The sequence below is a fragment of the Drosophila ficusphila genome, unplaced genomic scaffold (genome assembly GCF_018152265.1).
Source record: "Drosophila ficusphila isolate 14025-0441.05 unplaced genomic scaffold, ASM1815226v1 contig_791, whole genome shotgun sequence".
NCBI lineage: Eukaryota > Metazoa > Arthropoda > Insecta > Diptera > Drosophilidae > Drosophila > Drosophila ficusphila.
In genome coordinates, this window is record NW_025064737.1 from 16,677,268 (window position 1) to 16,704,318 (window position 27,051).

The window sequence follows — 27,051 nt, forward strand, 5'->3', positions numbered from 1 at the left end:
CAGAGCTCTTCTAATCAATTCTACGCTCTTTTCCGTTGACATCTCTTTGGTTTATTTCCGTTTGTTATCGCAAACATTGCAGCGTGTTCAAATGTTAATTGAAATTTGTGATCGCAGACAATGTTGCGCTGCACTCTAAATAGTTAACCTTGAAAAGTCGGCCTACTTTTCCAACCAGCCACGTAAGAAGATCAAGTGCAACATTCCCTTCAAAAAAATGAACTATGCAAATATTTTGCATTGTTCCTTGGAATCAGATGATTCTTTTGTAATCACTATAATTCTAAGCCTAAAATTAAAATTGGCAATTCAAAGTGATTCAATGTATTGAAAACTGTATAAAATTATATAGCAAACAAGCAATTAAAAATTCGGGGTGAAAATTTGGCCTAATTTTGCGAATAGCCACTTATTTTTAAGTGCTGTATTCCCTTATATAATTAATTTATGCAAATGTTATGCATTTTCCCCTTGAATAGGATGTTCCTATAATCAAAATAATATAATATTTTAATTTTGTAATTAAATTTGCAATTCAATGTGTGTATGAAATCACCTAGCAATCTCGTGATTAATTAATTCAGCGGGTCCGCTTTTCGAACGACAGTCTCGTGTTTTTCGGACTGATAAGAGCTGGCCACGAAAATAAACAGAGCGGAAACACGTTTCGAGTGATTCTACAAATAGTACAAGTGGTCAGCTAGACTTTCTGTCCGGGTTTACGAGGGGTCAATAAAAAAGAGGAGGGGAAACTAGATTTTGTCTCTGGAAAAATACGACAGTTTATTTCAAAATCATCTCGATGGAATACACGCATATTACATTTAATTGGTAAATTTAATTTAAATAGATTTGGAAATAAATTAGACATTAGGGAGATAGGTTTCTCAGTTGATTTTCCATTTCGGTAAAAATAATGCTTGGCTAAATGCTTCTAGTATAATAATAATTTAATTCATTCTTTAATTCGCTTTTGTCTTGTTTTCTTCTCTTTTCATTTTTGGTTTGCTTGTGAGATTTCAGAAATGATATAATACTTGGTCTACACGTAGAAGGTAAATGCCATAAAGCCTTTGGCCTGGCCGAATTCTATTTGCCCTGTAAGCTCGCTCTACTTCATAATTACTTTAGTTTAGTTTCTGGAAAGGGTTTCGAGTGAGAGGCTTTCCTAGAACTTCTGGCCATTGCTCTTGAGTCCATTCGAGTCAGCCGATCCATTCAGCGGCTGCGTCTCCGGTGTCTGTCGCATTTCTTGGCCCGTTTCCAGATAGACATCGCCCTTGGTCTTCTTGCCAAAACGCTCGCCATCCGCAATGGTTTCCAGCATCGGTTTGTTGTGCGTTTTTGGGAGGAGAAGCGATAGCAATCCCGCTGCCAGGGCCAGGGATCCGCAGATGAGGAGTGGCAGCGGTTGCCAAATGGTGGCCAAAAAGGTGAGAAACGGCGCCATCATTCCGCTGATTCTGGCCACCATGGAAGCGGCGCCCAAAGCCACATTCCTAACCACAGTGGGAAACTGCTCAGCGGAGAATATGTAAACGGTTCCATAGGAGGCAGTGATGGCCAGTTTGCCCAACATGGCACAGGCCACAATCAGGCTGTGCATCCTGCTTGGAATGACCACAGTGGCCAGGAGACTCAAGCCTGCCATCACCAAGCAACCACAAAGGATGGATCTTCTGCCCCAGCGATTCAAAGTGAGGAGTAGGAACACATAGGCTGGTATCTCCACGGCTCCAGAGATTACAAAGTTGAGTAACACATTGCCACCCAGGTTGTTGGTGTTCCAGGAGAGTCCGTAGTAAACACCACTAGTTACCAGCCAATCCAGGAATATTAAAAGGGTTTTCCGGCGGAGATTCGGGTAGCAGAAGAGATCCCAAACGGAGGGCGGAGGTCCCTCATCCTTATCCTCATCCTCCAACTTCTGCTTGGCCTTCTCCTCGGAGGTTTCTCCCTCGTCGAGCAGCTCACTCAAAGCCTCATTGGTGACCTCCACTTTGTTGAATCGCGCTGCCTTCTGCATGTTGGCAATGGCGCACTCCTTCCTTCCCTTCGAGAGCAGCCAGCGGGCGGATTCGGGAATGATCCAGTAGTAGCACATGAAAATCAATCCCGGCAAGGTGAGAGCAATCTGCAGCCATCTCCAATCGTGAACGAAGTAGGCAAAGACCGCGGTCAACATAAATCCCACGGAGAAGAACATCATCACAAAGATGCCAGCGTAGAGTCGCTTATCGGGACCCACCATTTCCATGGCCACCACATAGGCCACCAGGAAGACGCCCGAGGTGGTGGCACCCACCATCAATCTCGCAAAGGTGTAGGTAAAGTACTCCGGAGCCACTCCAGCCAGCACTCCGAATATCACCTGGATTACCAGCGAGGCGAAGAGGATGGGCTTCCTTCCATACTTGTCGCTCAGTTGGCCAAAGACGATGCTGCCCAGGAGCACTCCGAACATGAAGAGGGAATCGCTGGTGGCAGCCAGAAACTCCCTGCCACAAACCAGATTCCATTCGGTCACCGCACTGTTGAGATACTTGCTCTGATCGTAAACGTAGGAGGAGCAGCTCTTGGTGTCGTTGCTTTTCCGGGTAATATTGCCCTCCAAATAGGCCTCACTGTACTCCACATCGTAGTAGGAACAACCATCCTTCCCGGAATAAGATAGATTCCACAAATGAGGCTCCAAATCATAGCTACTTCCATTCTCGAAGGGCAGGACACAGCGAAAATCCGGTTTGGCCAGAAGGAAAACCCCTGCCAACTTGTGAAAAGCCACCGGAATGGAAGTCAAACAGATGAGGAAGTAGATGATCTTCTGGTAGCGACCAAAGTCTCCCAGATGGACAATCGCCTCATCGTAGCCCATTTCGATTGGGGGAAACTCTTGCTCACGAATTCAAATTTCCGAGTGTCTTTCTCCGCGCAGCTGACTTCGTCGAGTAACGCCGGTATAATGAATCACTAAATCGGAACCACAGTGCCTTTTCGGCACTATCTCGTGATGTCTCAGCGGTTGCCGGTGGCCGGTTGCCGAGGAAGTAGTCAGCCGAATTGGACTCTCTCCACGCAGCGTTGACGTGTACTTTGCTCCCCCAGAGAGCTGGCCTATAATTCTCCGTTCCGGCAATTATCGGCCAACACGTGTTGCCAAAATTCGTTGTGTTCCGAAGGGAGGTATTAGAGCTTTAACCGAAACGAGAAGGGAAACTCGGAACTCGGAACGAAGAAATCTTCGGACACTCCGCGATGCGTCACCTTTGGCCAGCGAAACCGAACTGAGCGAACTGAAAACCCTGTGCAATGATGGCCAACAAACGCTCATGTTTTGTGTATAACCGACCCGCTCTGCTACTCAAATACAGCCGAGTGTTTATGTTGGCAAAAGCAAAAAAAAAAAAAAAATAATAACAACAACAAAAATACACTGAAGAACCCCACTAACAAATGCCGGCTGCACGCGCACTCTCAGTGGAACAAAAAATATAGAGAGAGGGTCTCTAATACTCGTACCACTCCATATTGAAGGTGGAGAAATAAAAGCAACCCCTACTAACGTTGGTAGTTGGTAACAAACTACAGCGATCCCGGCCATCGAAGGGAAAATCTACTAGCAATTTCCATTTGCACAGCCGGCAGAAATCAGAAATCAGAGATCAGGTAAGTGGAAAATCGAACCACACATTGTATGCCCGCTCGTTCCTCAATCAGGCGATCACTCATGATTTCTTTCGCTCGCTCATTCTTCAATTGAGTCGCGCTCCGCCAGTCAATTAAGCAAGCCTCGCTAAAAACAAGAAGAACGCCGAAGCTGGGCTGGGATTCGGCTTGCAGATACCCAGCAATCACTAAAAATTTAATTGTATAAAAGGTTTGGAGAGCTTGGAAAAATCCGACATGTCCAGGGGACAAAAAATGGACCATCTCCGAATAGAAAACTTTAAACGCAGTTCTTTCAGGAATTTCATTAAAAAGTTTTATAGGTATGTCACTTTGAGATCAGATCAAAATTTACAAAGTTATGGGCTGTGGCAGTCCAGTATTGGGTCACGTCTATGATAACCATCGGAAACTTGGAAAAATCTGACATGGACAGGGTTAAAAAAATTGACCAACACCGATTTGAAAAATCTGATGAAAATTGTCGGAGTTATGGCTTCTGGAACGGCTGATTGATTGAAATCTTCTTTAGTAGTTTAAGAAGTTAACCCGATATCACCTTTTCCCGCATTTTCCCGCATAAACTGCGACCACTTTGGCCAGTCGTGATGCAGTTGTCTCAGAAAGGCAAACCCCTTCAAAGCTCAAAAATCTTGACCTGTTTCAAGAACTTCAAACTTGGCCAGTTCCGTTTGCATCTTTTCTATTGCAATGCAAAATTGCACGATCAGCGGCGAATCTTCTTAGACCGCCGACAATGGCTTATTTTACCCACAACTCGAGCGTGTCCAATTTTTTCTGCAGTTTAACTTTAAAGTCGTCAAGCAACCTAACCATATCGGCGGTGGAGCTTAAATAGTCCCCATCCCCATAACCAAATCTTGTTTTTTTTTTTAAAGCAAAAAGATGAAAAAAACAAATTACAAGCATTTAATTTTATAAGATCCACATTAAATAACAACAAACGAATTTCTTAGAAAGTAAGAAATGTTAGCTAGTAAATATTATTTTGTGTTTGGTTGCTTAAAAATATAGCACCCCAAAAGTAGACAATCAAAAAGTATCTATGTGTTAAAACATCTCATTGATTTTCCTCATGATTTAGTTTGAATGTTCCTTTAAAAATCAAAACAAATAAAAAAACTTAAATATTGTCTAAAATTACCGTACATTTTAAATTAAAATTGGCGCAAAATAAAACCGTTGTTCAGTTTGGAAACCACCGATTGCACATCAGAGATGATTAATTTAAATTTGTAGTTTTTAACACAATTATATCGATATATCGTATTGTAGTCCACCCTTAGCTCTCAGCTGTTGCGCGCGTGAGCTCTCTATCTTTTCCCGGTTTTAATTCGATTCTTTAGGCGTTCTCGACTTTTTAAGCTCCAAGCGTTCAACAGCAATCGACAAAAGTCAATATAAACATATTTTGGTGAGTGCATTGTGTAAACTCAATAAGGAATGAAAGTATTAAAGCAATATATTCAAATTAAAGAAAATTAAAAAAAAGAACATGAGTGTGACCAGTTTAGTAATGTGTTTTTCCCCACTCTCGTCGTGGAATAGCCCTGAAACCACCAATTTGGCGCTTTCCATTTAAAAACAGAAAAGGCGGTCTCACTCCCGATTCAAATCCAACAAACGGTTCGAGACAACTTGCCATCAGTTCGCGATCCAAAACGCAGAGTGACGCTCGATCGAAGATCGAACTCGAAGTCCGAGCGTTAAAACTCAGCACAACACAACACCCAGTTAAAATTACTCAAGTTCAAAACATTTTTCGGGAATTTCGCTTTTCGCCGGTGTGACAAATTTTAAGTTCTTGATTCCAGAGGCAATTCGCGGCCTCTGCGAGACAACAAATTAGAGGAGACAAACAAAGGGCCCCGAAAGGAGACCGATTCCAAGTGGGTGGCTACTTCCTCAATGTCTGTGCTTGTCCCCAAGAGATAATCCTCGGTAACCAGCAACACTTGATCTGCAGGATCCGCATCTTTCCTAAGGTGAGTTGGACATATCTTCTGAGGATTGAAATGGTTTAAGCGCCTTGGAACGCCAGATTGTGAGTGGTCACTTGCAAAGGCGGATTTGGGCCCTCTCGCTTTTTGTTGACTTGCACTTTTCGCTTTTTGCCTGACATTGGCAAATTCTTGTCCACGAAAATCGGTTACCTATATGTTGGTGGTGCAACCCAGCTATCGATTAGCGAAAGGCGGAAGTGAGATTATACCCTAACTTGGGGTAGTAAAAAGCTTGATTAGTTACCTGAACTATATAATAATTATCAATAAGTAAACTTTTGTTTGTTGTGCCCCCGTTATCAATTTGATAGTTATTGAATGTCTATGGGTTATAGGGTGTAAATGTACCACTACCCCTGTATTACTCAAACTATATTTGTGTAGTATAGTTTGCTTTATATACTGTAATTTGTTTTGAAGGGAGAGGAGGTTCGTGGGCAAACGTGACCGTGAATCAAACAGAAAGAGAGCGCAATCGCAGCGGCAAATGTCACCACCAATTCTCACAATTCCCACAGCTGTCCTCCTACCACATCCACATCCACATCCCTCACCCACAACCATTCCATATGTACACACACACAAACAAACATATATACCCTGAGGGACAGAAAGAAATAATTCTATTTATAGGTTCAGAGCCAGGCGAAATGTTGCCCCATGTCAACGTCGTTGTTGTTGTTGTTGGGTTTTTAAAGCAAACTCAAAGATAGATTTGTGTCCCGACCATTTTAATTGAGTGCGGAAATGAGCAAACATTTCTTGGAGTCCCCCGTCCCAGGGACACAAGTGTCGTTCCCCCCGATCGACAGACTGCTTCTCCATTCGAGGCACATAATTCGTTTACTTATGTGGAAAAACAGAAACAGGGAGCGAGGATGGAGGTTCCAGGGTTCCATGGCGTCGATATCGCTCCTTTGCGCATGCGTGTCCCTGTTGGCAGACGTGCCCATCCTATTCTGATCACATTAAAGCCAATTAAACGGGTTCGACGATACCCTTTCATGAGGCGAGGGTATTTGCTATTCTCGGGGGTGACAAGGAGGGTTCTTTCCTTATAAAAGGAGCTTTAAACAAGAATGTTAATATGGGTGTTAAAATTAAACAGATTTCGTTTCTTTTATGATCATAAGCTTTTATTGGATTCCTTGTTTATAAAACTGGAATTTAACCATTGGTTGTTAGACTAGTTTATTTCTTTGAAGTAAATGCAATGTATTTTAACAGAATTATCTGTGTATCATGGCACCTAATATTCCTCCAAGAGTGTGCTTGTTTCGACTTGTTGGTCGTATAATTCCGGATCCCTTGCAGATTATTAAAGGGATCCCCGTTGTTGTCGTCGTGCTAGCTGTCACTCAAGCCCCTTGCAACCCCCTTCCACCCGAAGGACAGGACCACCCCCTCGCGGAGTGGCGAACAGGACTCAACACGCGCCACACAGCTGACAGGAACCCTGGATCACGATCCCGATCTCCTGACAGCTGCTTATAACGAACCCTTGTCCGGAACACACAGGCAGCTCCTCCTAACAAAGGCTTCAAACGCAAAAACCCACTTTGGAGTGGCCACCAATTGGACGAGAAAGATGCGTTAGATCAATTTGCATATAATACAAAAAGAGAAACACTGAAACGGCCGACGATTGTTCAGAGATTCGCAGTGAAAGTCAGCCGAGTGTGTGTGGTTTAATTGCAGCTTTTGTTTTGATCGTCGATTAGCATAATTCAAGATGTATTTTACTCCTATCGCGGTTTCGCTGATTGTTTTTCTTTTTATTGCTCCTCTTGTTTTATGCATTATTTTTTATGTTTGGCTAACGCAACACGTGCTTACAAAATTTTTGGAATTATATTATATATACGAAGGGGAAGTGCCGTTTTAGTTTCCTGTTCACAAAAATATATAATGATAAGAGTATATAACGAACACCAACGATGAGTCAAAATATTAAGGTTCCCCATTGCAAAAGGGTCTAGGGTTCGGACTTTGATAAGAAGCTACTTAAATTGGTATTACTGGATTTACTATTAAACAGTAAATATTTTCTATTTTATATGAGCCATAATTTTGGTGATGTCTAAGGAAACGATTGAGTATTTATAGTTATAAATGTTTTGAGTTACGAGAGCATATTTTTAACTGGGTAAATTATTAATGTATTTTTAAATCAAAAATGCATAATCTCATTCAACCTTTTTGTTTTTTTGTCGCAACCAGTTACTTTCCTTTGATTAATGACTTCCAGTCTATAAATAAATGTCTAATCATTAAAAACAAAACGTTCGAAAAAAGTGAGAAAAAAGATTTGCATAGTTTTTGTTCAATGGGAAAGGGGCTCGACATTCCCCGATTAGTTAATTTTTTCGTGAACTTGTCCGGCTGTCTGGCCAATAAATATGCGTATATTGTCCCCATTACAAAGAAAATGACAAAAATAATTAAATTTCCCCCGTATTTGGCTGGCGGCCGTCAAACAAGTAATTGCACTGAGAAGTGAGATAAGATTAAATGTGAGGCGATAACACGCATTTGGTAGCTCACACACAAGTCGCCAAATAAAAACAAAGGCTGGTTAAAATGGCCCGGAGACAAAAGCCCAAAATGATGACCCAAAATAAACAAAGTTCCCCTCATTTTTACCCCTGTTTACATATCCGCCAAGTGCAAAGTAACGACTTACATTCCCAGAACATATGGAAAATCTGTGAACATGTGTCGACGGGGCCAAATGAGTTATGGGGCCCTACTCACAAATCCATCAACGTCTGAGAATCGCTTGGGTAATGGGAATCCGACTAAAACTGAGATCTGGGTCTGGACTGCCGGCGGCTAGCATTTGCATTTTAATTGCATCTCCGAATTGTAGGAAGCGGGCAGCGTTAATTGCCGTTTGGCTCACTAAAAACGCTTTTCAATTGTCGGCGGTTTTCCGGCTTTTTTTCGGATTTCTTTTGACTGGTCCGCATTAATTGGTTCCACTTGCGCGACGTTTAACTATCGACAGTCATTTCTTCGCCTTAAAATCCCCTCTCCAGTTTTAATTTTTCTTTTCTTTGATGCCGAGTCGTTGAACCCGCGATGCAACCAAAAGCATTCGACTCTGCATTTGTGGGGCAGGCCCCCCACAAAACTTAAAACTAAACTAAAAACGGAGAAACAACAACAAAAAATTACAAAAAAAATTAAAAACAAAACAAAAACAGAAAGAGATGGCAAATAACAGAAAAAGATTAAACAACAAAACGCTACGAAAACTTGTTTCGGTTGTGACTTTTGCGCATGCTCAGCGTTTTGCTTGCCAACGCTTTACGGTACAGTGAACTCTGGCCCCGACACCCGTTCCCTACTCCCCATTCCCTCTCGCCCCTCTTCCGCTCTTGAAGTGCGGACCAAAATCATGTTCCTGTGACGTTTGGGCCATAAATTTTACAGCTGCAGCTTCTATTGTTGCAAGTGTAATTACTTTTCGACTTTTTTTCGACCATTTTTCCCCTTTTCTGGGTGTATTTGAATTTGGATGGGCCAGTTAGTCGGAGTGACTCATCATTCTGCTCCCATTTGGTGGCCACTGGCAGCTGCAAAATCTGCGGCCAAAACAAGTTCAACTGGTTGCCCAGCGATGCCTTGTAAATTCATGCAACCACTACAGTCAGGGAAAATCGACCAATAATTTCGGGAATAATGTAAATGATTTACAATAATTGCAGGAATTAATGAATACATAAATCAGCCGAAATATTTAAATTGTTAAAAGCATTATTCAGTACAATTTGCAAGCTGTTAAACAAATTACAACAAATCATTTACTTACTTAATTACCGTTTACTTACTACTTAGTTCAGTGCGAGTTAACTTTCAGATTTTAAGTTCCTTTCTATATCTTTCACTTTATCTTTGAAGTTAATCATCCAGTTCGATTGACTTATTTTGAATTACAACAACAAAATGTAATCGTTTTGCTCAGCCTTCGTTTATTTAAAAATTCCGATGAAATGCCTGAACCCATAATTCCTGAAATTGGTAACCAGATTCCTTTTGGTTCAGTGCATTGTGGGAGCTTTGTTGCCTTCGCAATGCGAACCTGTCGCACCGTTAGTGCGTCCCTCGATCCTCGCGGACTTGTTCCCCGGCTCCTGGATCACGTGAGCCCGTCGTCTTGACTGGTTGAACTTGATATTGATATCGGAGCATGGTCAAGGAACTGGCCGGAATGGCGATCGCAACTGGTTTTTTGGAATCATAGGAGAGCGATTCTCGACGGTCAGCACGGACCAAACAATGCCAATTTGGCCAACAATGCTCATTGGATTCCGATGAAATGCTCCGCACACAAACGATTCGCTAACGGTTCGAGCTGAGCTTCTTTCTCAGCGCTTTTGGCCTCAAATTGCCTCCAGTTCTTCATGGGTTGTAACCCAGGAAAGTGTCGCAATTATTACACAATTTTCGTGGTTCGCGCTGCTGTCTCGTTTTGACTTGGCTATAATTTTCCTTTGTGTGAGCCACAAGCAATTCGAAATGTTTCGGTTTTCCACAGTGGTAGAATGGCACACGAGCTGGGGTTTCGTTATGAAATTATAGACATTGTTTTTAGCTTGCAATACTTTGTTTCGTCTTCTCGTTTTCCTTTTCTTTGTTTCGTGTTATTTTTGTACGAGGAAGTGGCACAAAAATGCTATCCCAAAGAGACCCAAAAGAAATGGGTCACCAAATGCAGTAAAGCAAAAAATATGACAATATAGGTTGGATAATCAAAGCATTTCTCAAGCTATAGGAAATCAATTGTTGATTCGGTGGAGGTATAATAAAAAGCATATAGGGTTTCGAATTTAAATTTTCTCAACACACTTAATTGCCACAGCTTTGCATCAGTTTCCTCCAATTATATATCATTTTCGTTACAAATTTTCCAATCTAAATTCAATTGATTTCAAAGCGGGCAGTATCTTTTCAGAGATCATCTTCTCACATCAGTCAACGTTTCCCCGCGAGACAAATCAAATAAATAACGTCGTGTTGGTTCCATTAATTATAACCTTTTCCAATTTTAGCCCGATAGTTAAACGCCTTTTGGTCAACCGTTTGCCCTTAACAGCTGTATGCATTTCTTTAACTGTTTTTCATTTTCCCCCATTTCCAGCGAGCATTGCGCAATGCAACAGAATGCATAACAAAGCACAGGCCAAAACAATAGGCGCATAACCGACAACATGATTATTAATTATTCAGCTAAGGCAACAGCAACAAAAGTCATCTATTTGTGTTTGGCTTTGGTTTTGGCTTTAGTTTTGGTCATCGCCCGGCGGCGGTTTTGGCCAAACCGGAAGCTGAACCTTGACGCTCGCAACGGTAGAACAGTTTTCCATGACACAGAGAATTGTCTGCTCATTCAGAGACCCATTGAAACATGCAGTTGAAATAACAAAACCAAATGTAGCCTCCCCAACTTGTTGTAATTTGTTTATATTCACATAATATTTTTTGTACTACTCCAAAACAGTTGGTAAAATGTCCCAACAACGTCTTTCTTATCAGACAGACAGCTTATCAGAACGTTACAAGACATTACAAAACAGAAAACTGCATTGTGGTCATATCAGAGACTATAATTTGAGGAAGTAAAAAAATATTTAAACCAATTTATCTCATTTCCATATCAAACAGGTGACTTTATATTTTATCTTCTAAATTCAATTATTTAAAAGCCTGTATATTTCAGATATAATTTAAAGCTTATATGGTATGTAAATACAAAAGTTAGAAAGAAAAAAAAGAAAAACAAAAAAGGATCAACCCAATTGTCAGGTGTGGGGTTCGAACCCACGCTCTCTCTCGAGAACCAGAGCTTAAATCTGGCGCCTTAGACCGCTCGGCCAACCTGACTGGGATTCGTGCGAAGCGAACTGTTTATTTGAGCAACGAGCTCTACAAGTGGGCTGGTCTGGCTGCCAGTGCCATTCTTATAGTCAGATATTCTGGCACAAGGGGTGTTTTCCTCCTAGTTTTGTCGTTCGGTTTGTTAAATATGTACATATCATTGTTTATCTGTTTGTTTGAATAATGAAGAGAGGTGTTTTCACTTTTAGAAAAGATAATTACTTGTATATTACTGTTATTTCATTATAAAATAAAAACAAGAATAATTTAAATGTATACTTGACAGGAAATTGAACCCAGCACCCTTGCAAATTTTCAGACAGCACCCAAAATATTCTTACGTTTTTCACTCGTGAGTTTATTTATAGAATGCTTTGCTGCATTCGTAAAAAGTCTGACAAGTCGTATTTTTTCGCCAGTTTCCCTTATATTTCGCTTTGTTTCGTTTCGTTTGGTAGTATTGATCAAGCGATTAAAGTTCAGCAGATAGCCAAACAATGGTTGCGATTTCCTCCCCCGACCGCAAACCCCTTGAAATGTTTTTCAGGTACGCAAATGCCTGTCAGTCACGTCACAGCCCAGCGAACTGCTCTCTCTATCGCTTTCTAGAAAGCTCCTGTGAAAGCTTTTGTGATGCCGCTATCAGATGCATCTGAACGGAACCGAACCGCTAATCTCATCTTAATCGCTTTGTTTACCAGAATCCGGGGAGCTTGAAAGCTTAGCCCCTAACCCATGCACCCCATTTTACTTGGTTTAACACCACCCCTTGTTGAACGCCCTTCAAGCAGCTGTTGCGTCTACGGGGTACGAATAACTCAATTTGCCAATTGGAGTGAAACACAAGCACCGCGGGATGGCTATAAAGAGTAGAGAATATATAATTGCATATGACAGTTCATTGTACATTTGAGGACACAAAAATAGAGAAAGCAAATTACACTTCTTTTCAATAAAAAATATTGATTTTTAAAACTAAAAGTATGCAAGCCAACCCTCTACGTTTTAAAATTTCAGTACTTAAGATTTGAAATCGCTTTTATGCCGCTTAAATGTAATTGGTACTGAAAAACCGCTTCTATTTTTCAACTTATTTCAATTAAATTTTAAAATCCTACCACGCTGACCCCTGCTGTAAGAGTAACTGAATCCGGAAGTTGTTATTCACGCTGCTGCAGCGCCGCCAGGCTTCCTGGTGCACCATTGACCGGCTCCGATGACTCCGTCGCACTTGAGGCAAGTGCCACGGGTGCCATTGTTTGCCCCGCCACCCAAATTGGGCCACAAACAAATAAAACGTTTCGAAAAAATTCGCCTGGCACGCAGCTGGAATTATTACTGTGCCACCCACTCCCCGACATCGGAAAATTGCGGATTCGGCGCAGTTAACGAGCCCGAATACCGTATACGATACCCGGAGACACGATGATGGGCAGCAACCCCGAGCTTCGTTGAGGGGCATCCATATCCATCCTGCCCAGAATCCGGCAATCCGCAGTGCATGTCGCGAGTTTGCTGCAGTCGCCACGCCACGTGTCGCGCTCTCTCTCTCTCTTATAATTCCCAATCGGTTTTTTTTCGGGGCGGTTGCCCGAATCGTTGAAACTCGGTTACTGGGTGAAAACTGCACGGCAACAGCAGCTGTGGAAACCTCATCATCATCGTAAACAGCAACAACTGCAGATACATCGGTCGTTTGCATTTGGAGTCAAAAGTTCAGCATCGCTACTAATTTCCTTGAGATACGTCGTATATCTTTGCACGCGTCTGCTTTCGATCTGCCACTGTGTTTACCTCGTAATGTAGGTCAGAAATCTTTGTAAAATCAATTAAAAGTGAAAAGCTGCATCTCCTGGGTAATCCAGCGGATGGGCCAAAGGTGCCAGCCAGTGGAAAGTGTTTAATCGATAGTGAAAAGCGCCAAAGTGAAAATCAATTGTCACTGCCTGCAGCATTTGTGTTAGTCCAACAACAAACCAACTAGTCGCATCCCGAACGGTTTCACATACAGTCAACCCCCGTGGTGACTGACTCACCAGGCAACCCCTCACTCGTACTCCTCCCTTCTTCGTTTTTTTTTCGAGTGCCCAAGTGTTCGCTCCAGTGCATTGCACTGCAATTAACCTATTGAGGCTTCAGAGTTCTGCAGTTGGGGTCTACGAAATGGATTTCTATGCCAATAACAAGGCGGTGCACTCGGCCAGCACGGGTGAGTTCAATTAACTTGGCTTAATTGTTCGGCAATCTTATCGCGCCAGACTTTATTAAGAGTTGGCAATGGCTTCTATTTAAGCATTTCATTTGGTGGTCTATAAACGAGATTAATTGAGCGTTGTAATAATTAAATTTGTTCGTGTGAAAGCATAATTAAAAGTAGCAGTGCCTATGAGGCACTGATTGAAAACTTAATTATTTTGCAGAATTCAAATGATATATGGTTAACTTAAATTCATTTATAAATCGATACACCTTTTAATCTTTAAAAAATGCATTGTATAATGACTTCGCACTTAGCAACTTCCAAATACTTCCAGAAACAAGATAACTTTTATAGCTTTTTTCGTTTCCAAAGAGGTCATACACCGATACTCTAATCAGAATATCAGTCATTATTCAGATAACGCTTTTATTTATGATTAAAATGCATTTTCAGTTCAGTGACTCGCCACTTAGAAACTTCTGATTAATTCCAAAATAGACAATGACGAATGCCCACCAAAAATAATGAAAACAAACAGGAAAATTGTGCGCAAGTTTCCCGAAAGCAGAGAAAATTACAATAATAAAACACTGGCACGCAACAATTTTTTTTTTTTTTGGAACGGAAGAGGGCGAAACTGTGAAGAGAGTAAACGATGATATCACAGCAAACAACACCTACTTTGTCCAATTTTCACAAGTAAACATTGTCTACTTCGTTCCTTTCAAGAAAATCACGCAGAGGCGTCTGCTTTACGGGCTTAGCTCCTGGCTAATTGCTGTTCGGACCGGGCTAACAGTTTGGGTTTGAGTTGTGGGTCGTGGGGTCATTGCATGTGCTCGGATTACGTATACGCACGGCGGCCCCTGACCGAAAACCAAATAAGCCTGTTAGCTGCAGCAGGTGCCTCTCATTTGGACGCTTCTTTCAGGCTGCACTTCATCATTTATGATGCACAAAAGGTTCGGTCCGCCTTCCATCAGCCGGCTTCACATTTCATAAGCTTCTTGAACATGACATGGCCGTTCCTCAAATACCCTTTACCCATTCCTCTGCCCCCTTACTTCCCCTGCCTTTTGGAGGCCTCAGTCTCGGAGTGTTCTTGATTTTTTCCACACCTTCACTCTTGCCCATTGTCAATGTCGCCTTGAAGCATTTCCTACGCCGCCAAGTCATTTGCTGCTTCCACACTTGGTTGCCTCCTCTTCACTGCAAAAATATCTTTTTAATAAGTTTTGTATTCGTATATATTAATATAATATTTAATATTTGAACTAATAAATTTATCTTATCTTTGATCCAATTTAAGTTATCAGTTAAGATTCACAGCTATGATATTACAATTATCATTTTGGGCTATTATATTTTAAAAGCAAGTGCCAAGAAATCGTATTTAAATTCCGGAAAACGTATTTTTCCTAGTGTCGCCTTGAGTGCGAAAAAAAGAGTGAGAACCTGGGGACTTGGGGCTTGCATTTCCATGCCTGGTCGTCGCCAAGAATGCAACCGGGCCAGTTCTTCTGCCCCCCATAAACGGCCATCAAATGCTGGCTTCTTTTTTTTTAAGACCTCCAGCTCTCTGTTCCTAGGCAACTCTGATGTGTTTTTTTCCTTTGCCTGCAATGTGTGTGCTTGTTTTTTGCACAATTTGTAATTTATGCCGCCATCTCATGCTCGCAGAAGATTTCAAGTGGCCCAGACATCTGCGAAGGCAGAGAAGACTGCAAAAACGAAGACTGAAGTCCCAGGAGAAGGCGACAACGTGGTCGTGATTGCGGCTGTCTTGCATATGGAAAAGAACCCCCTCTATCGCCTTGCCAAGCATTATTTTTTGCTCTCTGCATAATCAAGATTATGTTAAATTGTCTGAGTAATTGTTGTTAATTTGCCTGGGCACATTATAAAGCGATTTCAGCCATATGGCTGGGGTTAAGCTCCGCTTTCTTTTCACAAACTGGGCTAATTATGATGGATACATTGCAGACCATAAATTGTTTACAACACTTCGATATCAGCATGAGATTGAGGCTTCATTTAATATCCACCCTAATGCTCCATAAGCCAAAAAGTTTGGGGAAAAATTCAAGCAACGTGACTCATTTCGTTGAATGCACTCAATATTACTGGGTCGATAGGGCTTGACTTCTTCATTCCTAATGCAAATTATCTTTGGTGGCACGATTTTTTTGGATTAGAATATGAACCAAATGGTTCATGAGTCATCACCAAGTTAAGTTTCTGGTAGAAGGGTATTTTATAAGGTTTTCTATTGAACTTCGGATTAAAAACTACTTCGTCAAGCAGAGAAGAGTTCGATATACCAAAAACAAATCATTGTTTCGAAATGACTCGTTCGATTATGACCGTTATCTTATAAGTCATTAGCCATTAAAAAGCAGGAAATAAACTTGAAATACAAATGTGAAGGGTGTTTAAAGAGTGAAAAGAAAGAAAGAGGGGCATCATAAGAGTGTTTGCCAAACAAACCATACAATGCACAGCTGTTTTGTATACATCTGTCATCGCTAAACGTTTTCTAAATGACATCCATAACTGCAGATCTATTGAGAAACTCCCACACACAAACCAGTATCTCAGCATTTCCCGTATTTGTAGTCATTTGAGTTTCTCTCCATCTTTCTGTTCTGTTTGATTCTCACCCGTCAAAGCAAATTCACACAGACAAACTGACTCATTTGGCGAAACAAAATAAGGCTTAACAATCATTTAATAATTTAGCACTTTGCGGCAAATTTATCTTGATGAAGGCGGGAGATGGGGAGACACGAACTGAGACCCAACAGAAAAGCCATTGTTCCACAGTTCCCCTAAAAATTCTAGAGCATTTTGTCGCAATAACACACAAGTACTACGTAAATGTACATTAAAATCTGGATGCACTGCACTGTGGAAAACGATCGGGGAAAGGGGCAGGCACTATTAACCCAGCGAGAGCTGAGTAAATGGATTTCACCTTGACGCGCTCGCCAAAACAATAATTCCAACGTCACTGTCTCGGTTACCGAAATCAGATATCGGGTGGGAAATAGTGGAGAGCTATACGAGGAAAAGAGCTATAGCTCCAAAGCTAGCTGTAAACGAGAGCTTGCGGTTTTATACAAATATACATACGTATGTATCCCAACGATGCTAGGTGTTTGGCAATTCGCATAACAAGGCCGCACACCTACGGGGAGATGGATAAATACGACTGGGGTTCGATTCGTAGCACTGAACAAAACCTCTGAAAAAATCTTAAGATAAGCAACATACTCAACCAATATTTAAACTCGTTCGCCTATATTAAATATCTAATTTCGTTACTGATAAATTAAATTTTAAATTCTTATCAAGGGTTTTGTTTATATGAGGTAGTATAATAAGTCGAAACCTATAAAAATTTGCAAAGCAATAAAAGGCACAACTACTATTCCGACCGCGACTGTATGTTTGGGCTTATCAACTGCTCTACACACACTACGCCCATGAGTCAGAAGGCAGTGCATGACCAAGAAAGGTAACCAGTGAATAGACACAAACGAAAGGCGAAATGAGCAGAAACAGACGGAAAAAACAGAAACTGCCACAGCGACAGCAGTTAGAGAACAATGGTTGCGAGGGAGAGGGAGTTACTAGTACCAGTTTTAGAGAGAGCGAGAGTCCAGAGAGGGACTGGACTCACAGGTAAACTGCCCATAAAACACCGGCACCGGTAACCCTAATAAACGCGATGAGAGCCACGAAAATCTCTCCAGTCGATCGCTCCACTCACTTGTCTTTCCGCACTCAAACAGTGAAGAACGTTCCTGGTCGAATTCTCGGTTTTTGGTTCTCGGTTCTCTCAGTGTTAATAGTTGGCAGTACGAGGTAGATAAGATTTTTCGCGTTGATATTGTCCCGCCGACATACGGTGTTGCCTGACATAATAAGTGTAAACCCCAAACTACATTCCTTCTATTTAAATCACTAAACTTTCCTGTTCTCGTATTTGTTTTTTGTAGTGCGCAAAATGTTGGAGGACACCCAACTGGTGTGGGTGCGAGATGCCGCCGAGGGCTATATCCAGGGCCGGATCACAGAGATCGGTACCAAGGAGTTCGAGGTTACGCCCACCGATCGGAAATACCCGAAGCGCACGTGCCACTTCGATGACATCCACTCCTCGTGCGATGGACCCCAGGATCACGATGATAACTGTAAGTATTCTAAACGGAGGATATTATAGTACCATGAAAAGTAAAGTGTCAAGAAAAAAAGATATGTCAAGACTTCCGTTTCGGAACCTTATCTTGCCGGTTGTGTTATATAAGTGTGGCAAGAAAGTGAAAGAAACACCAATATCTTGGGTTCTTGGCCTTAAAATACCCTTAGCTTTCCTAGAAAAGAAACTTTGATAGAACCAAACAAATCAATATTGCCAATCTGATAAATACACGACAACATACCAAAGTTTGTGAACCCCTTTTTCAAGTTCCTATACCACGAATAATGCCTTAATCAACACAAAGAGTTTAGTAGGGTAAAGATAAAGATAGGTTCATGATCTTGAATTCATATCGACGATATAAAGCACATAAATTGCTGCAGTAAGTAGCCATCTTATCTTTCAACCCGATAAGATCGCTTTGACGTAAACGATACCACGAATTTAGAGCAAAACTTTTCACTGCATTAGCTTCAAATTGAGCGAGAGAAATACCACACATAGGCCATTTCCCCAGAGAGATCTTGCAAAATGCCATGTTTCTTAAACCTATTTCTTTTTACCCTTTTATGAAGCAATCGTTAGCTACGCTTGCTTACCTGAACCCCGACCCCTTGAAATGAAATGGAGAAAGTGGTCGGGGGGTTTGGGCCATAAAACCCGTATAATTTCAGACGTTTTACTAACCCAGATGATTTTATGTTCCAGGCGAGCTCATGCTGCTCAACGAGGCCACATTTCTGGACAATTTGAAAACACGTTACTACAAAGACAAGATCTACGTGAGTACTTTGTTTACAAAGAATACCAACGAAACTGGTACTAAGCTGGGCACTTAACTTTCCAGACATATGTGGCCAACATATTGATCGCCGTGAATCCGTACCGCGAGATCAAGGAGCTCTACGCACCCGATACCATCAAGAAGTACAATGGCCGTTCCTTGGGCGAACTGCCTCCTCATGTCTTTGCCATCGGTAAGTATAATAGATCTTTTATATGGACATAATCTAATTTATTTCCAATTAATAGCGGATAAAGCCATACGGGATATGCGGGTCTACAAGCTATCGCAGTCGATCATCGTGTCCGGAGAATCGGGCGCCGGCAAGACAGAGTCCACTAAATACCTGCTCAAATACCTGTGCTATTCGCACGACAGTGCCGGTCCGATAGAGACCAAGATATTGGATGGTAAGTCTGACACTGAACTTCCTTAGAATTAAAACTAAATCATATTATTTCCATCCTTTAGCCAATCCCGTGCTGGAAGCTTTTGGCAATGCGAAGACCACTCGCAATAATAACTCCTCGCGTTTCGGCAAGTTCATCGAAGTGCACTACGATGCCAAGTGTCAGGTGGTAGGGGGTTACATATCCCACTATCTGCTGGAGAAGAGCCGCATCTGCACCCAGAGTACCGAGGAGCGAAATTACCATGTGTTCTACATGCTTCTGGCTGGAGCTCCTCAGCAGCTACGCGATAAACTTAGTTTGGGAAAGCCAGATGACTATAGGGTACGTATTTCCATCCCTGGATCATTCTTATACTGACGATTGAATCTTCTTTCGGTAGTATCTCTCCGGCTGCACACAGTACTTTGCCAACGCCAAAACAGAACAATTGATACCGGGATCACAAAAGTCCAAGAATCACCAGCAGAAGGGTCCGCTTAAGGATCCGATCATCGATGATTACCAGCATTTCCAAAATTTGGATAAGGCCTTAGGTCGTCTGGGTCTGTCGGATACAGAAAAGTATGGAATCTATTCGCTGGTGGCTGCTGTACTTCACCTTGGCAACATTGCCTTCGAGGAGATTCCGGATGATGTGCGTGGTGGTTGCCAGGTTTCCGAGGCTTCGGAGCAGTCACTGACCATCACCAGTGGCTTGCTGGGTGTGGATCAAACGGAGCTGCGAACTGCTTTGGTTTCCCGGGTCATGCAGAGCAAAGGAGGTGGCTTCAAGGGCACGGTCATCATGTAGGGATCAAAATTTATTTATTTTTATCTGCCGAATTGTTAATAACCAATCATTATTCTTTCAGGGTTCCTCTAAAGATCTACGAGGCGAGCAATGCTCGAGATGCTTTGGCAAAGGCCATCTACAGTCGCCTTTTCGATCGGATTGTGGGTCTGATCAACCAGAGCATTCCCTTCCAGGCCTCAAACTTCTATATTGGCGTGCTCGATATTGCTGGCTTTGAATACTTCACGGTGAACTCCTTCGAGCAATTTTGCATCAACTACTGCAATGAGAAACTGCAGAAGTTCTTCAACGATAACATTCTGAAGAACGAACAGGAATTGTACAAAAAGGAGGGTCTTAATGTGCCGGAGATCACGTTCACCGACAACCAAGATATTATTGAGCTGATTGAAGCCAAGTCGAATGGCATCTTCACGCTGCTCGACGAGGAGTCCAAGCTGCCGAAGCCCTCGTATTCGCACTTCACCTCCGAGGTGCACAAATCCTGGGCGAATCACTACCGCCTGGGCTTGCCCAGATCCTCGCGGCTGAAGGCCCATCGCACTCTGCGGGATGAGGAGGGCTTCCTGGTGCGCCACTTTGCCGGAGCCGTGTGCTACAACACGGAGCAGTTTATCGAGAAGAACAACGATGCCTTGCATGCCTCGCTGGAGGGATTGGTCCAGGAGTGCGACAATCCCCTGCTGCAGACCCTCTTTCCATCGGGCAGCAGCACCTCGGTTCGCGGCAAACTCAACTTTATCTCGGTGGGCTCCAAATTCAAGACGCAGTTGGGCGAGCTGATGGAGAAACTGGAACAGAATGGCACCAACTTCATTCGCTGTATCAAGCCCAATAGCAAAATGATTGATCGTCAATTTGAGGGCAGCCTGGCGCTGGCCCAACTGAAGTGTTCGGGCACCATTTCCGTGCTGGAGCTAATGGAGCATGGTTATCCCTCGCGAGTTCTCTTCGCAGATCTGTACAGCATGTACAAGTCGGTGCTGCCGCCGGAACTGGTTTCCCTGCCAGCTCGCACCTTCTGCGAGGCGATGTTCCAGTCGCTCAATCTGAGTGCCAAGGACTTTAAGTTCGGCATTACCAAGGTCTTCTTCCGGCCCGGAAAATTCGTTGAGTTTGATCGCATCATGCGCTCAGATCCGGAGAACATGCTGGCCATTGTGGCGAAGGTAAAGAAGTGGCTAATTCGATCGCGTTGGGTAAAATCCGCCTTGGGAGCCCTCTGCGTTATTAAATGTAAGTTCTTCCTTAACATTATCCAATTACTTTGACTAATGTTTATATTTTCCTTTACCAGTGCGCAACCGAATCATCTATCGCAACAAGTGTGTCTTGATAGCCCAGCGCATTGCTCGAGGTTTCCTGGCCCGTAAACAGCATCGTCCTCGCTACCAGGGAATTGGTAAGATCAACAAGATCAGGACCAATACGCTCAAAACCATCGAAATAGCCAGCGGCCTGAAAATGGGACGCGATGAGATTGTCAGTGGGGTGAATGATATTTACAGGCAGATCGACGATGCCATCAAGAAGATCAAGGTTAGTTTTACTGTTATTCTACTCTATTACTTTACTGATCTTCAATACTTCTCAGATGAATCCCCGCATCACCCAACGCGAAATGGACTCGATGTACACCGTGGTCATGGCCAATATGAACAAACTCACCGTGGATCTGAACACCAAACTCAAAGAGCAGCAGCAGGCTGAGGAGCAGGAGCGCTTGCGCAAGATTCAAGAAGCTTTGGAAGCGGAAAGAGCTGCCAAGGAGGCGGAAGAACAACGCCTGCGCGAAGAAGCCGAAAACAAGCGACTGTGAGTAAAGTTATTGTGAAGAGTTTACCTTTTATTTACCTTTTTCTTCAATCCATAGTAAAGCGGAGATGGAAACTCGTCGCAAGGCCGCGGAAGCCCAACGGCTTCGCCAGGAGGAAGAGGATCGCCGGGCCGCTTTGGCGCTGCAGGAGCAGCTGGAGAAGGAGGCCAAGGACGATGCCAAGTACCGACAGCAACTCGAACAGGAACGCCGCGATCACGAATTGGCCCTCCGCTTGGCCAACGAGTCCAACGGCCAGGTGGAGGATAGTCCACCAGTTATCCGCAAGTATGTGGTTGTAGTCTTTAAGAATAGTAGGTTTCTTTAGCCTAAAACCCTTTGCCAAAAGCTGAATTTTTTTTAGAAACCTTAGGAAGATTGTGTCAAAGATATTTAATTTTTGAAGAACATGTTTAAAAACATAAATTATTTTAAAGTACTGATTTGAAAATTGGTAAAACTGATTTCAAATTTGTAAAATGGGGATTATAATATCCGTCTTGTAAATATATTGATAAAAACCCTCAGTTAGATTTTAAGCTTTAATATATATTTTATATAACTCACAAACTTTTTCCTTTCCCCCAACACGGAAACCACTCCACACTATCCACAACAATCCACCACCACCCAAAACAAAACACACAATCCAACCCAACGAACACAACACAGTGGTGTCAATGACGCGTCTCCCATGGGTTCCAACAAACTGATCAGGTATATAGCACGCTTTTGAATTACCTATGTCTCCAACTCTTGTAAATTTTGTCAATCTTTTCTTGCTTTCCCCAAAACACTAATTGGACAATGATTCACCATAAAAAAAAAACAAACAATTTTTTTACTACTATAACTTCTTTACTTTCTGTATATTTTTGAAAAAGTTTTTCACAAGTTGTGTCAAACATTGCTTCGCGGTACTTGAATAAGTGAGTTGGTGCTGGTTTTGAAATCATTTCATACTAATAAAATTACTAACACCTAACGTAAAGTTCTCATTGCCCACTAATCCAAATCATTTGTAACATATTATACTACTACTAGAAAACTCCCATTGGCTTTTAGTTGTTGACTCTTGATTCTTTTTGTATCCTGTCACTATGAACATTTGATGCCATCAATGACTCACTTTTTTTGCTTGCGCTTATATTTATTTTCACTTTACTTTTATAAATTATGCTAAATGATATTACCTCTCCTGGGCAGATCGGAAAATGTTAGGGCGCAACAACAGGCCCTGGGCAAACAGAAATACGACTTGTCCAAATGGAAGTACTCGGAGTTGCGTGATGCTATCAACACGTCCTGTGATATTGAACTGTTGGAGGTAAGTTTTTAATCCGGCTTTCAGTTTTTATGTCTATTAAACTATTATTACCATTTTCAGGCCTGCCGCCAGGAGTTCCATCGCCGTTTGAAGGTTTACCATGCCTGGAAGGCAAAGAACCGCAAGCGCACCACCATGGATGAAAACGAGCGTGCCCCACGCAGCGTTATGGAAGCTGGTTGGTTAATCAAATTCATACAAAGAAGTTAAACAATTAAATAAAATCCTTCATTCAGCTTTTAAGCAGCCGCCTTTAGTGCAGCCAATCCAGGAGATTGTGACAGCCCAGCATCGCTATTTCAGGATTCCCTTCATGCGAGCCAATGCACCGGACAATAGTAAGTGTTCTTTTTGCCTTAAAAATATAAAATATTTTAATTTAAAACAATATCCTTCAGCCAAACGTGGCCTGTGGTATGCCCACTTCGATGGCCAGTGGATCGCTCGACAGATGGAACTGCATGCAGATAAGCCTCCAATTCTTCTGGTTGCTGGAACCGATGACATGCAGATGTGTGAACTGAGCCTGGAGGAAACGGGGCTGACGCGCAAGCGCGGCGCCGAAATTCTGGAGCACGAGTTCAACCGCGAATGGGAGCGCAATGGGGGCAAGGCCTACAAGAATCTGGGGGCCAAGCCCAATGGGCCAGCTGCTGCTGCGATGCAGAAACAACAGTAGACACCCAACAAACAGGCAACGCATTAATCAAACATTGCCGATTCGGTGGTCAAACACATCAAAATTAGTAGATAACGAAATTCCAAAATAAGTTTTTGCCAGTCAAACTTTTATTGAAAGCGACCACGTCCATTAAAACATTTTTTAGTAAATATAACTATATTATATTATGCATGTAAAGCTTTTAATTTGGTTTTTCGATCCTACATTTCTACATTTCTTTGACCCGCTCATATTTTGTGCGCCCGTACTGTTGTTAGGGGCCTTATACACTTAGCTATACAAATTATATATCTCCGATTAAGTGAATCTTATGATGTAAAAGGAAACGGCAAGTTGTATTTAGTATCTAACGAAGTACTATTTAAATTGTGTATTTAGTTCACTGCGATGTATTTACATAATTGAATATATATATTTTACAGTATTTTAAAAATAAACATTTGAAGTACATAAATTTATTGTTTGTTCGATGGTGTAAAATGTGTGGATTATAAACTAACAAGTTTCCACTGGCACTTAAGCTTGGCCCTCAGGTAAAAACTTTAAAAAGGCAAGGCCACAAAGTACAAATTTGCTCACTGAAAAATAAATAAACTCAACATGTAATTGAACTTTTTTAATAAAATCAGACCTTAAAAAAGGACGAAGAAGATTTGAGCAAAACCATTATGAATCGGTACATAAGTTATACTTCTTACAAAAAAAAAAGTTAATTCTGGTATTTTTATGGGGTCTGTTGGTATTTTTATCTTGTTCAGCACAGCCACACTGGCTCTTATTCCGGTCTGAAATTAGCAATTTTGCATTTTGGACAATAATTGTGTGTTAAAGGCCCTCTTGAATTATTTAAAAATACAATCAGAATGCCTACTATTGGAGTTAAACGGGATCTGCTCTTTGAGGCGCTCGGCAAGACGTACAGTGAGTTTGAAGAGTCCACGTGTAATCACGTTTTCGTCCGGTGGAGCACTCAATGTTTACCCCTTTTCCACAGCCGATGATGAATTCCAGGAGCTGTGCTTTGCTTTCGGGCTTGAACTGGATGAAGTGGTAGGTGCACTTAATTGAACCGTATCATTCAAATATGTATATTACAACCTCTTAATTTTTCCAATTAGACGACTGAGAAGCAAATGCTGACTAAGGAGCAGGGCGATGTAGCAGCGGCGGCGAATGCCAGCGAAGAGATTATTTACAGAATTGACATACCAGCAAACCGGTACGACTTGCTCTGTCTTGAGGGTCTAGTCACGGGTCTGCTGGTGTTCCAGGGCAAGTAAGTCAAGAAAGACATCTTTTAACGCAATAAAACTCAAGAACGCACCTTTTTCAGACTTAAACCCCCCAAGTTCCACTTTGTGGAGCCAGCAAAGAGGCAAGTGCTGAAGATTGATCCTTCGACGGCCAAGATTCGTCCTTATGCTGTGGCCGCTGTGCTTCGGAACGTTACCTTTACGCAGGCGTCCTACAACAGCTTCATCGATCTGCAGGACAAACTGCACCAAAACATCTGCCGCAAGCGCACGTTGGTTGCTATTGGAACTCATGATCTGGACACCTTGCAAGGACCCTTCAGCTACGAGGCTCTCGCACCCGAACAGATCAAATTCAAGCCACTTAATCAAACCAAGGAGATGACCGGCAACCAGCTAATGGACTTCTATGCTACGCATGCCCAGCTGAAGCAATATTTGCCCATCATTCGAGACTCCCCGGTTTACCCGGTGATCTACGATGCAAACCGTGTGGTTCTTTCACTGCCGCCAATTATCAACGGCGACCATTCCAAGATCTCGCTAAAGACCAAGAACGTATTCATCGAGTGTACGGCCACGGATCGGACGAAGGCCAAGGTGGTGCTGGACACCATTGTGTGCCTGTTCTCCGAGCACTGTGCCCAGAAGTTTACTGTAGAGCCGTGCGATGTGGTTGAGCCTGACGGAACTGTGACCTCGTATCCCGAGTTGGAGGTGCGCGAGGAGCGGATCTCGGTGAAACGCGCCAATGCCTACATTGGCATCGATGAGCCAGCGGAGAAGCTAGCCGACATGCTGACTCGCATGTATCTGGAGGCCAAGGTTGATGGGGACTCGCTGGTGGTGAAGATCCCGCCAACTCGGCATGACGTGATCCATGCCTGCGACATTTACGAGGACGTAGCCATTGCCTTTGGCTATAACAACATTAAGAAATCACTGCCTGCCTTTATGCAGATAGCCAAGCAATTTCCACTTAATAAGCTCACCGAACAGCTTCGCGAACAGGTTGCACAGGCTGGATTCACGGAAGCGCTGACCTTTACGCTCTGCTCGCGGGATGACATTGGTCGCAAGCTGAACAAGAACATTGAAGCCCTGCCGGCCGTGCATATCGGCAATCCCAAGACCCTGGAGTTCCAGGTGGTGCGCACTACCTTGTTGCCTGGTCTTCTCAAGACGCTGGTGGCAAATCGCAAAATGCCGCTGCCCTTGAAGCTCTTCGAGATTAGCGACGTTGTGGTGGCGGATGAGAATACAGAAGTTGGAGCCCGCAACGAGCGAAGGGTGTGTGCCGTCAACTGCAACAAGACTGCTGGTTTCGAGGTGGTGCACGGTCTACTGGATCGCGTGATGCAACTGCTCTCTGTGCCCTGGAAAACGGCCAACGTGACCAAGGGATATTACCTCCAAGCTGCTGAAGGTAAATCATCTAGAAATTTGTAAAATTCTTGGTTAATAATTGTTCCTCTTTTTCAGATCCCAGCTATTTCCCTGGACGCTGTGCTAATGTCATGTACGACAACGTGGTCATTGGCAAAATCGGAGTCCTGCATCCCACAGTGCTGCAAGCCTTTGAACTGACCACGCCCTGTTCTGTGGTAGAGTTCACCATCGAGCCTTTTGTTTGATGGATATAATCGATCAATAAAATGTTTAACATTTATAAAAGCTCACAAATAAATTATCACAAATTAAATTACAATTTACCAAGCATATTTATTTAACTCTCTAAATCGTTGTGGTTTCATTAGGTTCAATTTGTGGAAATGATCATCTTTATCCCCAACATGTTTTACCCTAAGACCCAAACTAAATAAAAATTCGTTTAATTTTTTATTTATGCTGTTTAATGTTCTCTTTTATATTTTTCCTTCAATACAATAATAATAATTATAAGAGTAATAATAATCCGTAGTATACTCATATAGTATGTGTGTATTTAATATATGTAGTTTTTTTTGTTTTTCTGTTTTTTTCATACTTTTCATATTTGAAGTATATTT

General features: G+C 42.4%; 3 protein-coding genes and 1 non-coding gene across 8 annotated transcripts; 2 read left to right on the top strand and 2 right to left on the bottom strand.

The window, feature by feature from the left end:
* Positions 1-753: 753 nt before the first annotated feature.
* Positions 754-3,303, bottom strand: LOC108092150 (organic cation transporter-like protein). Its single transcript, XM_017191668.2, has one exon. The coding sequence runs from the start codon at positions 2,873-2,875 to the stop codon at positions 1,169-1,171; it is 1,707 nt and encodes a 568-aa protein (XP_017047157.1). The 5' UTR covers positions 2,876-3,303; the 3' UTR covers positions 754-1,168.
* Positions 3,304-5,307: 2,004 nt separating this feature from the next.
* LOC108092073 (myosin heavy chain 95F) lies at positions 5,308-23,960 on the top strand. 5 transcript variants are annotated; one of them, XM_017191547.1, is made up of 17 exons: positions 5,308-5,672; positions 17,772-17,966; positions 18,683-18,756; positions 18,822-18,951; positions 19,007-19,168; positions 19,230-19,492; positions 19,551-19,957; positions 20,023-21,200; positions 21,262-21,503; positions 21,559-21,779; positions 21,838-22,068; positions 22,453-22,497; positions 22,665-22,709; positions 22,987-23,107; positions 23,168-23,285; positions 23,344-23,445; positions 23,506-23,960. In XM_017191547.1, exons 2-17 carry the CDS (start codon positions 17,780-17,782, stop codon positions 23,784-23,786), a joined length of 3,807 nt encoding a protein of 1,268 aa, XP_017047036.1. In that variant the 5' UTR covers positions 5,308-5,672; positions 17,772-17,779; the 3' UTR covers positions 23,787-23,960. The 5 variants fall into 5 exon arrangements, with proteins under 5 accessions (XP_017047036.1, XP_017047034.1, XP_017047038.1 ...); XM_017191545.2 differs by lacking the exon at positions 5,308-5,672 and adding an exon at positions 13,249-13,779; XM_017191548.1 differs by lacking the exon at positions 5,308-5,672 and adding an exon at positions 17,533-17,637.
* On the bottom strand, positions 11,493-11,576 carry Trnal-uaa. Its single transcript has one exon. It is a non-coding gene; the product is annotated as a tRNA-Leu (tRNA).
* A 579-nt stretch (positions 23,961-24,539) lies between the features above and the next one.
* LOC108092002 (phenylalanine--tRNA ligase beta subunit) lies at positions 24,540-26,750 on the top strand. The gene is made up of 5 exons (XM_017191431.1): positions 24,540-24,710; positions 24,784-24,839; positions 24,908-25,065; positions 25,123-26,468; positions 26,525-26,750. The coding sequence occupies exons 1-5, from the start codon at positions 24,653-24,655 to the stop codon at positions 26,674-26,676; spliced, it is 1,770 nt and encodes a 589-aa protein (XP_017046920.1). The 5' UTR covers positions 24,540-24,652; the 3' UTR covers positions 26,677-26,750.
* The last annotated feature ends 301 nt before the right edge of the window (positions 26,751-27,051 follow it).

What these genes read in the sequence shown, in the direction of transcription:
- LOC108092150 (XM_017191668.2), bottom strand. Translation starts at nt 2,875, where the DNA reads ATGGGCTACGATGAGGCGATTGTCCATCTGGGAGACTTTGGTCGCTAC.
- LOC108092073 (XM_017191545.2), top strand. Translation starts at nt 13,734, where the DNA reads ATGGATTTCTATGCCAATAACAAGGCGGTGCACTCGGCCAGCACGG. An exon ending in ACTACAAAGACAAGATCTAC is followed by an intron (nt 18,757 to 18,821) that starts GTGAGTACTTTG and finishes TTAACTTTCCAG; the next exon opens with ACATATGTGGCCAACATATT. An exon ending in ACGCAGCGTTATGGAAGCTG is followed by an intron (nt 23,286 to 23,343) that starts GTTGGTTAATCA and finishes TCCTTCATTCAG; the next exon opens with CTTTTAAGCAGCCGCCTTTA.
- LOC108092002 (XM_017191431.1), top strand. Translation starts at nt 24,653, where the DNA reads ATGCCTACTATTGGAGTTAAACGGGATCTGCTCTTTGAGGCGCTCGGC. An exon ending in GGCTTGAACTGGATGAAGTG is followed by an intron (nt 24,840 to 24,907) that starts GTAGGTGCACTT and finishes TTTTCCAATTAG; the next exon opens with ACGACTGAGAAGCAAATGCT. An exon ending in CTGCTGGTGTTCCAGGGCAA is followed by an intron (nt 25,066 to 25,122) that starts GTAAGTCAAGAA and finishes CACCTTTTTCAG; the next exon opens with ACTTAAACCCCCCAAGTTCC.